The sequence below is a fragment of the Perissodus microlepis genome, chromosome 7 (assembly GCF_051167445.1).
Source record: "Perissodus microlepis isolate ML-2025 ecotype Zambia chromosome 7, ASM5116744v1, whole genome shotgun sequence".
Classification (NCBI taxonomy): Eukaryota; Metazoa; Chordata; class Actinopteri; order Cichliformes; family Cichlidae; genus Perissodus; species Perissodus microlepis.
Genome location: NC_140467.1, coordinates 59,972,589 through 59,987,054, shown reverse-complemented (window position 1 = coordinate 59,987,054; position 14,466 = coordinate 59,972,589). Strand labels below are relative to the sequence as shown.

General features: G+C 40.1%; 1 protein-coding gene across 4 annotated transcripts in view; it reads left to right on the top strand.

Moving 5' to 3' along the window:
- The window catches only part of wwp2 (WW domain containing E3 ubiquitin protein ligase 2), a 63,130-nt gene that overhangs the window by 10,008 nt on the left and 38,656 nt on the right, over nucleotides 1-14,466 (top strand). For all 4 annotated transcript variants that reach the window (XM_084936345.1, XM_084936342.1, XM_084936344.1 and 1 more), the window contains exons 5-6: nucleotides 2,126-2,263; nucleotides 13,072-13,150. In XM_084936345.1, the coding sequence (XP_084792471.1) occupies nucleotides 2,126-2,263; nucleotides 13,072-13,150 (217 nt within the window). The remainder of the gene's footprint in view (nucleotides 1-2,125; nucleotides 2,264-13,071; nucleotides 13,151-14,466) is intronic.

The following is a 14,466-nucleotide window of genomic DNA, read 5'->3' as shown; positions in this document are numbered from 1 at the left end:
GATTTCAGTGTTCTGTAACTTTTGGCTTGATATGTCTGTGAAGGTTCTCAGTCATCCAGGTCATCGTAGTCAAAGGAGCTTGCAAAGAAAAGCGTCTGGACTTCTTTAAGTTACTTGAAGACGTTTCACCTCTCATCCGAGAAGCTTCTTCAGTTCTAAGGTCAAATGGTGGAGAGTCCCAGATTTAAACCTAGTGGGAGTATCCCCCCACAGAGGGACAAAAGGACCCCCTGATGATCCTCTAATCGCCTGAGCCAAGGTGTGAAACTGGGTGTGGGTCCCAATCAGCCAGAGTTTCGGGTGTGTTCATTGTGAAACCTGGCCCCACCTTATCATGCGAATTCCTGAGGTCAGATGGCCCAGGATGTGAGTGGGCGTTAAGGCGTCTGGGAAGGGATCTCAAAACTGGATTATAGATGGCAGAGAGTTGGTGTCGTAAACCACCGCCTCTGTTCAAAGATGGTCGCTCACAGTGGACATAGATGGCTTCTTTCACTCCTCTTTCAAACCATCTGTCCTCTCTGTCCAAAATGTGAACATTGGCATCCTCGAAAGAGGATGGCTTGATAGTTACTGCTAAATAACTCCTCTGTAAGCGTTTAATATTCTTTACCCTTGCATATTTGACTGAGTCAGACAAGTCTTAGAGTTATAAGACTGTAATGTAAGTATGTCTAAGATGGTGCCATACTGGATGGATCTTGCTTATCTTGATCTCTTATCCTGTATTGGGGTAGGTTGAGCACTAGGATGCAATGGCCTTAGGCGTCTCCTGCTTGAGCCTGCACATTCAAGCTGCAGAGAGTGAACTTCCCTTTGCTACTCATCTTAAAAGATGTACCCACTCTCTAACAAAAATATCAAAGGACACATTATTACAAACATTTTATATCTTATACATGGTCTTCTTAGATGTAATTGAACAAATGAAAATATTTATAAAAACATTTTTAGTTTAGGTGCTTTGTCGTGCTTTCATCTGTACAGATAACTTTGTAGACAATTTTTAGGCAAAGTCTAATTTGGCGTATGTGTTTGAGCGCCTGATAGACACTTGTTTACTGCCTACTTCCCATCCCGGTCTTTATCTTAAGTTTAGATGGTATTAAGCCTTCCTCCTGGAGTGTGTTGTGTGCTTGGCTACGTGTTCTGAAGACCTTTTACCGTAAAAAGGATCCTGTGATTATGCACCACTTTTCTCTTTTCTTTGGATGTCAGGGTCTTCATGTTGCCAAGCTCCTTATTGTGTCCACTGATGTTCCTGTTAAACTAGTGTTCCTGTTATATCCGATGGATTTATTTTTAAAGTCTGAGGATTAACGGTTTTTGAGTTGTACTTCAACTGCAGCTGTGTTTTGGATTCACAGCGACGGCTTCCAGATACGATGGAAGCTCAATGATGAAGAAATGCCACACCTATCCTTTAAAAAAGGGAGCGGTACATGCTAAAGAGCTTTAATTCTTAAAGCCTGAACCCTTCATCTAATTTAAAATGAAATAAAGCTGCAATATATAACTTTCACTTAAATATCTTAGAGAAACATTTAAAGCAGGATGTTTTTTTTCCTTCATCCCTAGCATCCTCCGCTGTCACACCAACCACTCTGCATGTCCTCCTTTCATCCATCCATGAACTTCCTCTGAGATCTTTCTCTTTTTCTCCTCATGTCCAAACCATGTTAGTCTTACCTCTCTAACTGTGAAATGGTTTGAGCATTTAAACCATTTAAAACCCCCCCAAACCAAAAACTAAGTGGATGTGAAAACAAAGCCTCTGAGCCAAGCAGGAAGCTGTGGGCAGATTCAGTGCATACGTGCAGTGTGGAACTTAATCTGGCAGCTAGACGACTTACTTCATGTAAATACTGCAATTAAAAACAACTTTACACACTGGACGTGTGAGGGGATCAGTCACACCTTCTGTATATCTGTTAACATGCAGAATATTTTCCAAGTGAAATGGGGACGACATCTTTGGAAAACAATCCTTTTGGTATTCGGTGACTTCACGCTGTTTTCCTCTGTTAGAGCAATAACAGAGGATGTCCATTTTCCTTTGTCCCTCTGCCTTCTCAGTCACTCATCCCCTCTTTCTCTGTTTGTCTGTCATTCTTCCACCCTCTAGTGGAGAACGTCCAGCTGAGTCTGGTGCTGCAGACGGAGAACAAAGGCTCGGTTGTAGCAGGAGGCGAGCTCAACGTCTGTCTGGACGGCATGGTTGTTGATCTGGGCTCGCTGCCCAACGGCAGCACGGCAGCAGACAGTGAGTCCTGCCTTTATCTCTCAAGCACGCGCACACATGCACAAGGGTAAAGGTAATCGCACAGAAATGACCTGAAAAGCACATCGCAAAGCAGTCACACCACAGATGTGAAGATTTGTCTCACAGCTGCACCGTGCACAATATAAAAACGAAATAACATGCAGCACATTCAAAGAAAGCTCTCAGTCAAACATGTAGCCTTGGAGAAGCACACAGAAGTGCATGGCAAAGCTTACACCCGTCAGACAAGCTATATTAAAGTGAACACACACACAGTTTCCCACAGAAGCCCAGACAGCTTATTAGTACAGAATACACCGCAGTATTAAAGTTTTTCTCCTCCTCTCCCTCTTTCCCCTTGCTCTTTCTCTTTAATATTTTGTAGCACTGCCAGAAAGAAAACACACACACAGATATATCTGTACAGTGAGATGCTTGTGTGTCTCGCCGCCCTGGTAATGAGTGCTGGAAAAAGCCAAAGAGTTCAAAATAGTCTAAATCGCTTCTTCTTGCCCTCTTTGCTCTCAGGTTAAATACAGTTGCTATTGACATGTTCTGTAGTGGAGGTTTTTTTTGTCATGGTGACACGAGAGCTTGTTGGTACATTGCTTATGTGGTGACACTGGTGACAGCCGAATGCTGTTTTAATCTAATGTTGATTGTTCTCTTTTATTTGTATTAGTTTTTAGATGGTCTACTGAGAATCAACAAATAAGTCTAAAGATACCCACATCTGGATAACTTTACAGATGTGGGTGTCGACAGGAATCAGATGAAACGTTGCTTAACAGTCTTACTATATTAAAAGTACTTTAACCACTGTTTATTAAAAACAGTGGGACTGGAAGCCTTCTATGTTTTGCTGGCCTACTTTGCCTCCTGCTCTATGCTGTGGCTGTACAGTAGCATGCCTTAACATTTTACTGTGTTTAGTCTTACTAAAGACAGCCAAGTAAAAGCTGACATTGTTTTCAGCATTTAAGCAAGATTATTTTTTTATTCTCTCTCCCTCTCTCTTTTTAAAAATGTAAGTGTCCAAAAAGCACCTTTAACCTCAGTTAATTTAACTCTAATTATTTTTAGGGAGGTGATTCAAATTTCAAAGCTTCATAAATACTCTGTTTCCCAAATTAAAATATTTGTTGGTTCCCACGCAGGAGAAGGCCTTAGGACGATAACAAACGTTTCCAGGGAGCCATAACCTCATTTCATAGTGCAATTAAAAATGGCAGGAATAGTGAAGGTGAACCTTGAGGTTTGGTAGACTGATGCAACTTTGCATTTGATTTGTCTTTTTAATCCTAGAAACAGTTTATCTGTTTAACTGCAAAAAGATTCAGCTTGAAACTTTAAGATTAAGATTTAAGACTGTGGTGTGATGGTGGTCCAGTGTTCTGCTATGTAGCAACACTTTTACACAAAAAAACAAGTAAACCTTTACTGCAGGTTTGAAAATAAATGCTTCAATAACTGAATTGCTTTAAATTATTGAATTGTTTTTAAATTATTGTTGCTTTTTTTAAAATTGGAATTGTTTAAGTATTGTAGACTTTAACCAGCTTACTCCATCCTTTGTCAGTAGGTGTGAGTAATCAATAACTAGTTGTTACTGATGTTTTGAACATCTATACGCTGACATTTTTCACTTATTTCATTAGGAAATACCAGCGTGCATTAAATGGATGTATGTTTTGTAGCGACAGCGAAGGTGTTTGTTCCCTCTTCACATTTTTGCAGTTTTATTAATTATATTAATGTTAGCAGTAATAGCACTGTACCTTTCCATGTCCTGTTATTTCCATGTAAAGTATTTAACCGCTTGTTTGTCATGTCTGAAATGCCATAATGTTTTTTTTAATGTTTATATTGATTATATTGTTTATAGTATAATCACCATCAGTCATTCAAGCTGTAATTCCAAGTAATGTCTATCATAGAACCAGGATCATTTTGATAACCTTTTAATGTGTTGACCAGAGGTGTTACACTTATTTTATCTAACAGGCAACACACATGTTTGCTCATGTTCTTTTGTCTTTAAATCTAAAGTGCGTTGTCAAAAGCGGCCATATTGGCTTTGGCGTAAATTATGGAGAAAAAGTCAGATTTGATGGTAATTTCATGTACATTTATATGAATGAAGATTTCATTAGCTTGACAAGTAGTTTGGCCTCCTCCTGCCTCCTTTACATGCAGTGATGTGACCTGACCTGGTCTCCTTTGCAGCAGTCAAAGTAAGGTGAGCATTTTACCTGTGATCTTTGATGTTTTCTGAGAGTACAGTGCTGCTTCAGATATTTCTAAATATTTAGATAATAGAATTTAATTAATCATTTTTTTCACTTATACAAGATATTTTTGCTTGAAATAAGTGAAAAAAAATCTGCCGATGGAACAAGTGAAATTTCTCCAGATCCAAGATGCACTAAAAACAAGTTCCCATATCTCACTGAAATGTTACTCTGTAGCTGATTGTGTCTTTTTTTCCAGTGTGATGAGATATTTTGAATAGAAATTAGACAAATATACTTGGTAAGATTTTGAGTTTTTGCAGTGTAAACACCATAGCATTTCAGGATTCATCCTCACAACACATACGATGAACAGCTGGAGGTGTCTTAGTGTGCAAAGTCGTTTTTTCCACTTAGAAAAAGAGCTGCTGTTGAAAGTCAGAGAAGCACTGACGTGCCTCCGTGACTTTGACATGTTTTAACATCCTTCCAGTGGCACAGCAGGCCATGGGTAATGTCATGAAGGCTGTTAAATTGATGTTGTATCACACCTCTGCACCGGATTTTGACAGCTGCTGTCTTAATGTCTTGGAACACAATGCTTCCTGGTGCAAAACACAATAAAAAGTCTAAAAATTGACCACCTCCTCTGCCATTTTCGCACTTTCCAAAGACAAGCAGAGGGCCTGGCCTCCAGGCCGTATATCTGACAAATGAAAGTGTCTGAAAAAGCAGCGGCAGCAGCGGCTACGCTCTTGTTAGTCTCAACAAATTTCCTTTTATTGCCCTTGTGCCAGCTCGCTTCTGCCAAAAACATCTGCACGCTCTGTCCGCCTTCTGCCGTCACATTCCCGGTGACTCAGGCTTCTTCTCATTAGAAACTGTTATTTTTCACTGAGTGCACTTTGAGTTTTAGAAAGTGCTGGATCAGCAGAAAATATTCTCTGTATTGCTTTTATCTGCTTTAACTGTATAAAGATAACAGTTTTGAAGAATTTGGATAAAGTATTTGTTATGCAGTGGCTAGCTTCAGGTGTATTGTGTCATACCTGATGACAGTTACTGTAAAGTTAGACTAGAGAGTATTTATTCATTTCACCAAAGCCGGTTGTTGTTTTTAGTAGAGAGTTTAGGTGATGTTTAAATAGTGTCCCAGTAGTCTGTCTGTCCGGCCAAGAATAACAAAACAAGAATATCGTTACACTTAAATCATGATATTAAAAGAATATATGACACTGTGTAACTGTGGCCTCAGTTGATATTTTATCTTCACATTCATGTATTGCTATTCCCAAACCAATATAAAATGATTCCATAGTTTGCCAGGAAGGATTTCAAACACTTCACACACTTATTGACTCTCAGTCAACAGAATTTTCCGCTCCCAAGCACTACACTAACATTTTGCCTTCCTTTATGGTTTGGAAGCAAAGACTGGGTCTATGTTTTTTTTAAACAAATACGGTGTTCTTAATCTGCTCTTAAAGCCATAGCGAGGTTCCATGCATCCATCTCCTCTCTCTGTGCAACACACACACACACAAGGCTTCATAGAGCGCCACACAGAGCCCGCAGTGTATCCTGCTGAATGAACACAGCCAGCAGTGAGGCCTGAGGCCTGCCACAGCATGGGCTGCGTAAATGTGTCTCTTTGTGACTGTTCAGATGTGAAGAGAGGTTAAAGGAGGTGTGCGAGTGTGTGCATGCTGTTGTAACATATATCTCCCCGAGAGGGACAAGATGGAAAAACAAATCCTGTAAATGGGGCTTTTCTTTGATAATTAGATAATTGTTTGGATTTAAATGCGCATAAGAATCATACACAGTGTTTTTAAGTTGTAAGGACACAGTCGCCAAAGTCACTGCTGTTTCTGCGGCAACTCTTTCCATATTTGTATGCCAGCACTTCATCACAGTTAGCACCAGATGAATAATTCCACTAAATCAGTGTGGACACAATGAATCTAATAGTTCCCGAAAAAGGAAAAACATTGTTCGCTAATATTTTGTGGACTTATCTGTAATTTTCTGACTTTTAAAAGATAATTAGAATAAATTTCTGGTGTATTATTTGTTCTGGATAGTGTTTTTCCAACATCAACCCAGTTTCCAAAAAGGTTGGTGCTCTGTGTAAAATGTGGATCAAAGCAGAATGCAATCATCTGCAAATTCTATAAACCCTGAGTTTAATTGAAAATGGTACAAAAACAGCAATGAAACAATTCATCCATCCTTTTTTTGTTTTCTAACTGCCTCTCCAGTTCAGGGTCGTGGGGTGGGCTGGACACTCTCCCAGCATTGATTCGCTCAAAATGCAAACAGTGTGTTTTTTTTTTTCAGCACAGAAAAATAGATGCAGCGATATGAGATGCAACAAAATGAACAAAAAATAAAACTAAAAAATCAAAGAGATGCAGAGAATCCTGAATGGTGGTCATCTTTGGTGTCCTCGCGTGGAAGTGAAAATCACTGCTCAGGGCTCAGACCGCATTGCTTGTTGGCACTTTTTTTTTTTTTTTTTTTTTTTTTACTCGAAATATTTTTATTAAGATATACATACAGTTTACAAAAAAAAAAAAGGAAACATAAACACTGGTTGCATTGAAGACAGAGCAGAACTCCTCATAGGTAAAGAAAGTTAACAGAACACCAAAACTCGGGAGGGCCGATTAATGTTGACAAAAACCTTTCCTTGCAAAGACTTCAAGACTAAGACATGACATGAGATCAGCAAGTCACTGAACATAGGTGGGCGGGGCAGCAGCCTTCCACCTCACCAAAAATTTGCCAAGGCAGGACAGATCCAAAACATGTGGGTGAGATTGGCATCATCAGACCCGCACCTCTTACAGCGGGGGCCTAAGCCAGGATAAATCTTAGCTAATTTGGGTTTAGGTAAGTGGACCTACGAAATACTTTAAATTGTAATAGGGAGCGCAGAGTGATGTGGAATTTACCAGAGTGAGGACTGAATCCCAAACTTCATCTGACACCCAACTCTTTTCCCCATGTGGATTTGAGGCCTTCAAAGGAAGCTGAAGTTTCACTGCAAAGTTTATTATAGCTTGTTGGCACTTTTGATACTACATGTGTATATGTAAGTTATGGAGCTGCTATCTAAAGCTAAAAGAAGGTCTTGCTTTTTTCTGCAAAGTCACACTTAAACATATTCGGCACATTTTCCAACAGCATAACTCTAATAAAACAGTTTACTAAACTGCTCTGCAGACCCGTCGTCGATTGAAAACACTTTGTGCATAAAGAACAAGAAGTCTGCAAACTATCCCATAATGCCTTTTTAAACTATCAGCCTGGTGGCAAGCCCATGCTACAAGCGTATGTCCGTTCCCGTTTGTGCTACAGACAAAATTCAGATTGTTTCCAAAAGAAGAAAAGACGGGCTTTACAGAGATATGTTGTTTGTCACGACAGCACAAAAGCTTCACAAGGTACTGTTGGCTGCACACAGGCACAAGAATCAGCTCGGCCTAGATTTTATCATGCGTGCTTCACATGACTGTAACTCCTTAACCATTTTGACTTGCAGAGAAAGTTCAAATGGTTCCTGAAAGGTGAGAATTATTATGTAATTTTACATTTACATTTACATCTACATATTTTACAAAATACAAAATAAGTCCAGGCAGTCTGTGTGATATTTGGGTGCAAAAGATTTAACAACGGCACAACCTAAATGCAGTGTTGTCATATTCAAAATAAACAGAAAAAAAAATCGAATATCCAGATCTTTAACAGAGTACTTTGACTTTCTGGATAATCCTTTCATCCAGCAGCTAGAGCGGGCTGCAGAAAGGTTAGTGGGAACATCTCATTTTTACGCATAATTTTGTAAAGATTGAGTAGTCGTGATACAAAGCCAAGCTTGCATGCTGCTCTTTTGACTTTGATCTTCTCACCAAAGTCTTGGCGTGGAAGCGAGTGAGCGCGTTTATGGAAAAATGTGGAACCATGCTTTAAAGTAAGACCATTTTCTGGATATAAACAAATGAATGCAGTGAAAACAAGGCCCTCATAATGCAGTTAAACAAGCGTGCATCTGTAATTTGAGCGTGTGTGCAGGTCAAAGGTTGACGTACAACGAAAAGAGCCCTCCACCCCCCAGTTTTCTGCTATCTGCAGCCTCTCCACACACATAATCACCAACATCAGGAGCGCTTTTGTCTAATTTGTTGCAGAGAATTGCGTAATTGAGTCTCATTGCTTGCAGCTCAGTAGTACAATCGCCTTCTGTGATCCTGGAGCAGTGTGCATGGTAGCGAGAGTTGGGGGGGGTTTCCTCTTCAAGCTTGCAGGGGCAGCGATGACAAAGTTGAATGCAAATCAGTGTGTGTGTGTGTGTGTGTGTGTGTGTGTTTCAGGGGGAGGAGAGGCCTGAAGTGTGCCCTCCAGATCCTGGTTTTCAAGCTGAGGCACTTGACTTTGTGTGTGTTTTTTATATTCTCCTGAGTGTCGATGCAGATGTGTGGGGGTTTTGTTGTTTTGTTTTGGTTTTTTTGCACTTGTGTCTGAGCGCACATGTGTTTTACATTCTGCAGAGTGTGTGTGCTCAGCCGTATGTGAGCTGCTTGAATATACAAAGTGCATAAAGGTGGGAGTGTGTTACTTCTGGTGATGTCAAGGGGCTCTGTGTTCTCAGTCTCAACGCAGCTCTGTTAGTTTGGGGGTTTGCTCACTTCCCCTGGCAGCTTTTCTGACACACACACACGCACGCATGTGGTGGGCTTCATAAACAAACCCTTATATTTCAACTTTTGGCAAACTTTGTAACTGTCAGATTCGTACATACACACTCCACATACTCACAGCTTCCTATCCCACAGAAGCAGGAGCCACATGTAAACCGCAGCACAGACACCCTCAGATTATCCGACCCCCTGACTAACTCTGGTCAACACTGAGACGTCACGCTAGACTGTGTTAATTAACTGGCTAAATGTGCCAGAGTTGTGGAACTCATTAAGAGCGTGAGACAGAAATTCAGCCAAAAGTGTCACTGGAAGATGTATATATTGTGGTATAGCATGTATCCACAAGAAAATGTCCATGGATGAGACGTTACAGTCTGCAAAACGAGGGCAACTATGTGATGTGAAAATCCCAGTCACTGCCCAATGATGTCTATATATAGGGACTGATATTAAAGGGTGGTGTGGCTAACACTGAATAAACAGACTGGGGAAAAAAATAAAGTGATTTCATAAATGCTTAGTTAAACACAAACTGCGCATTTTGGGCTGAGATAGATTTTGGTCGCCCGACCAGAGATATCGCTAGCCCCGGGACGTCGGGCTAGCGATTTTGCGAGCCCTGTTCCTTGTTATGTAGAGTTTAGGCAGTGTAGGAATTTTAAGACCGATACCAGTACCGATATTTCATGGTTTTAAAAAGCCAATATTTTGCTCATGTACACAAACCAGATTTCCCAAACATTTGTTTTTATAGTTACTTATAAATCCTAATATCACGATACAGGTTAAAAATAAGCTCCATTTGCAATGAAATTTTATGCAATGAAGACCTGTTACGATCATCATTACAAATAACAAATGGCCAGTTGAGGACCGTCTCCCCGGTGCTTCATGTAGACCAGGGACATCAAACTTTGATAATTGGGCCTTGAAGCATGAAACTACATGATAAATGTGTAAAATTACAGAAAAGGTCCCTGTAGTCCTTTGCTAAAAACGTCCTTTAATTATATAATTAAACAAACATACATTTCTGTAGTAAATTGTGGAAAAACTGCAGCTTTTCTGTAATTTTATTGTTTATCTATTATTTAATTGCCTTGGAGTAGTATGTGTGGCAAATGAGGATATTAGGGTTGGTGTCTCTATCAATAGGAAAAGCTGTAAAAGACCACAAATACAGTTAAAGGTTTAACTGTGTTTGAGGTCCACTCCTTCATATTTTAAAGCTGTCCAGTGGGCGAAATTGGAGTCTTTGCTGGGCCGATTCTTGGCCCTGAACCTTATCTTTAATACCTCTGGTGTAGACCCTCATCTAAGTGTTGTCATAATCAGTTCATTTGTCGCCCTGGCCGCAAGTTGTGTGAATGTGTTCATTTTGTGTTGTTGTTAACATCAGTGAACACCTCTGGGCTCGGCCTAATCGACCTCTTTTATTGCCGTCTTAAATCAAAGGTGTTCTCTTTCACAGTGGCTAATCCGAGTGGACACTGAGGTTAAACAAGTAAGCCAAAGCTTCCAGTCTCTCCATAGCAGCTGTGTGACTGAAATGTGTGCCCTCTGTTATTTTCACTGAAGTTTAGATGTTGAGAAGGCATACCACCTCAGACAGACACACACCAGAGCAGTAATTGGACCATTACGCGGGATGGGGGATGATGAACTCAGTGAGCGGGCTATGACACAATGGTTTCTCCTCAAGACCACTGTTTATTTTTCTGTATGTCCACCAGGTCTGCTCACAAGAAGCTCTTTCATAGCTCTAAAACAGTGCTCTGTGTGTGTGTGTGTGTGTGTGTGTGCAAGTATGTGAGTCAGTGAGACATTACCTGTTTCTTTACCTTAGATAGCGGGATATGTAAATGTGTAAACATGGATGCCATTTGAGGCTGTCGTGCCCACGGCACAAAGGAAGGTGGTGTGTAAAGGAGAAAGTGAGTGTTAATGAAAAGCGCGTTACAGGCCTGTGGCTTTCAGTCACAGTTGGGACTGTATGGTCACACATTCCCTCACACCGCCAAGACCGCACAGCACAGACTACTCGATACATACAAGCATGAATGGTCTCTATTAAACCGCCAACTGTGCTTCTACCACCACATGTGTCAGGTCTATATGGATCTCATTATTGTTTTATTTGTGCACACAAAGCCTCAGTATGAGCACTTTCTCATTTACTGTACAGCTCTGAGATGCAGGGACAAGTAACCACCACAAATTTCATAGTGAGACGATAAATCTGTGTCTTAGAAGACACTGGGACTGATAATGATGATGTTAGGGAAGCTGAACTTATTGCTTAGTGAGTTTGCTTTGAGTTTTTTTTAGCCAGGATTGTCAATACTTGCTTCAAAGTGTGATTTTAAAAAGTTAATTTGTCTGAAATTTTTTCACCTGTTATCAGCGATGGTAACGAAGTGATAGGAAACATGGATTGTATTCGCAAGATGTATGTTCAGAGTCTGTAAAGCGAAGCTAATATGAAGTGCCTTGATCTTGCATTCTTGATAATGGCCAGCAGGGGGCGACTCAAAGTCTTTCATTTGTGAACAGTGCTTGGCTCTCTTACTGTGTGGTGTAAGTGAACACATCCTGATGGGTTTACGGTCTTATTCACTAGTTTAAGTTTTTATTGAATGCAACATGATGTTTATTCTGCAAACTTTGCTCATAAAGGAGAATCACCACGTGGAATCATTCGCTAGATATATATAGTTTACTAGCAACTGAAGTGTTTTTTGTGCAGCAAATCAGTTGTGTATGTTGTATTTGTATAGTTCTGTGATTATTGAGATAATTTCATCCAAAATCTATCCATCTTTTTTTTTTTTTTTTTTTTTGTCCAGATTAAACATCTGAGCCATTCAGAGGTTCAGTTGAGTGATTTGCTGCCTGTTAGCACAACTGTCAGTCATAGACTCCTATCCCTGTACAGCCGTTATAAAGGAGACAAACAATGTTTTAGTGCCAGGTTGTAAACCTCTTCATTTAATTGCTGAAAATGGACATTTTCTCATACGAGTCCATGGGGATTGTCTCAAATTTAGAGCCAGCCTCCAGTGGCCATTGGAGGAACTGCAGGTTTTGATGATTATTGTATGTGTTTGCTTCATTTGGGCCCGGCCCAAATGAATACATTTCTAACTGTATATTTGACATTTTATGTCTGTGAAGGTTCTCAGTCATCCAGGTCATCATAGTCTAAGAAGCTTGGAAAGAAAAGCATCTGGACTTCTTTAAGTTTCCTTGAAGATGTTTCACCTCTCATCCGAGATGTTCGTTCACAGTGGACATAGATGGCTTCTTTTACTCCTCGTTCAAACCATCTGTCTTCTCTGTCCAAGATGTGAACATTGCGTCCTCGAAAGAGTGACCTCTGACCTTTAGATGCAGATGGACATTTTACACATTTTGGGAATTTTTTGTTTCCCCTAAAACCAAGTGTGACATTTCCTGCAGATAAACAGTGGTGTCTGAGGTTAAACCTTCTGTTTTACCTTGCAGAAATATTGTGTGAATTAAATAGTACACTAAATTAATTTCACACATCCTCATTTTTAGTTTCAGAAACCTTGCACATGCACTTGTTTGGCCCTGTGACTGTTTAGTGAATAAAACCAAACCTGACTCTACATCCTCCTCTTTTATTTCTTTATTGGACTGCATTGGGTTGCTATAGTAACAGGGCTGTCTACTGCAGGAGACAGAAACAGCCCAAACTGTCACTGTTTTGTCACAAGCTAAAGGAGACTTGACTAATTTTTATCTAGGATTCACTGCTGAACTGTTAATGTGCTGGTAGAAGCGTGATATGGATGTGTCAGTGTGTATGTCTGTCCACTAATGATGTAATCGGTCTTTGTTGCAGAGATACTTCAGTCGGATAGACCCAACCTGAGGAGGACACAGAGCGAGGAGACTCCCAATACAACGGGATCACAGGCCAGGTCAGAAAACACACACAAAGACGCACACACTGTGACTGTTTGGGATTTGGGTACAGTCCTCAACAATGCTTCGACAATATTTTAAGAATGGAGTAAAACTATGGTTAACATCCAACTCATTGTGCTGTTACACATGTAACGGGGGATTCTGGGAAATAGCTCAGTTCAAGACTCTGAATCTTTTTCTACCAACATATGTGGTGGTTAGTTGTGGTTTTCTCCACACAAGAAGGGGATCATTTATCCCCTTCCCAAATTTTTGCGTTTGCGTCACGGTGTAATAATTCCCACCATCTGGCATCTGCATAAAACGGACTTTGGGTTCCTGGATCTGCACAGCTTGCTGTCATCTAGGGGAAATTTGATATTTTATTTTATTATTTTATTAGGGCACGTCGTGGGATATTGTTGTTTTGCTCTCCAGCTCCTGAAGAGCTTGGGGTGACACAGCAGGACAGTCGGCCCAAAAGTCTGGGATTTCTTAATTGTCATAACTCCATGACTGTCATAATGAACAGTGACATTTAGGCTCATAAATTTCTGAATTATAACATGAAATATAACAAGATATACAAAAGGAGGTGCATACACTGTAGCCAGCTTTCATTAGAGCTTCTTTATGAGTTATGTGGGGAATACTGTAGACTGTACTGGCATCTCCTGCGGGATATATTGCATTAGATAAGCTAAAGTTATAGCTTATGTCTAAAAAGTTAAATAAAAAAAAATAAAAATCAGCTCATTTTTTCTAATAGGCAATAAAACTCCAAAAAGATTTTCACTTTTCTGGCATATCAGGCGAGCAAAACATCAAATACAAGTCATGATTATCTCCTGTTGAATAGCTGAACACCAGAATAATAGAGTGTATTTATAAAAGCCATCATTTCAGCATTATTCTGTCTTAATGTTTATTTCCAGAAGTCAGATTTTTAAAAGACTTTGTGATTCTTTATAGCCTAACAAACCAAAAATGCCTTTTCAAAAAAAAAAAGAGGCTTCTTTAATCCCACTGCTTTAGAAAGTCTGCAGACATTGTGGTACAGTAAGAACAATAATAATAAATACAATGCTAAACTCGCCCAACCCGTTTCTAAAAAACTGTTTAAGAAAGTCATAAACCCCAGGCGTAATTGTAATCAAAATAAATGCAGAAAAGAGAAGAAAAGGGTCGAGTGGAGGAAGCCATTGCCAGCACGGTCGACTGAAGCACTTATGCAGAGTGCCAGCATGTTATTCCCCCCCCCCAAGTGTGGTTTCAGACGCAGCTCTCACTGGCTAGAATGGTAGCGAGATAATAAATAGTGGAGCAGGCT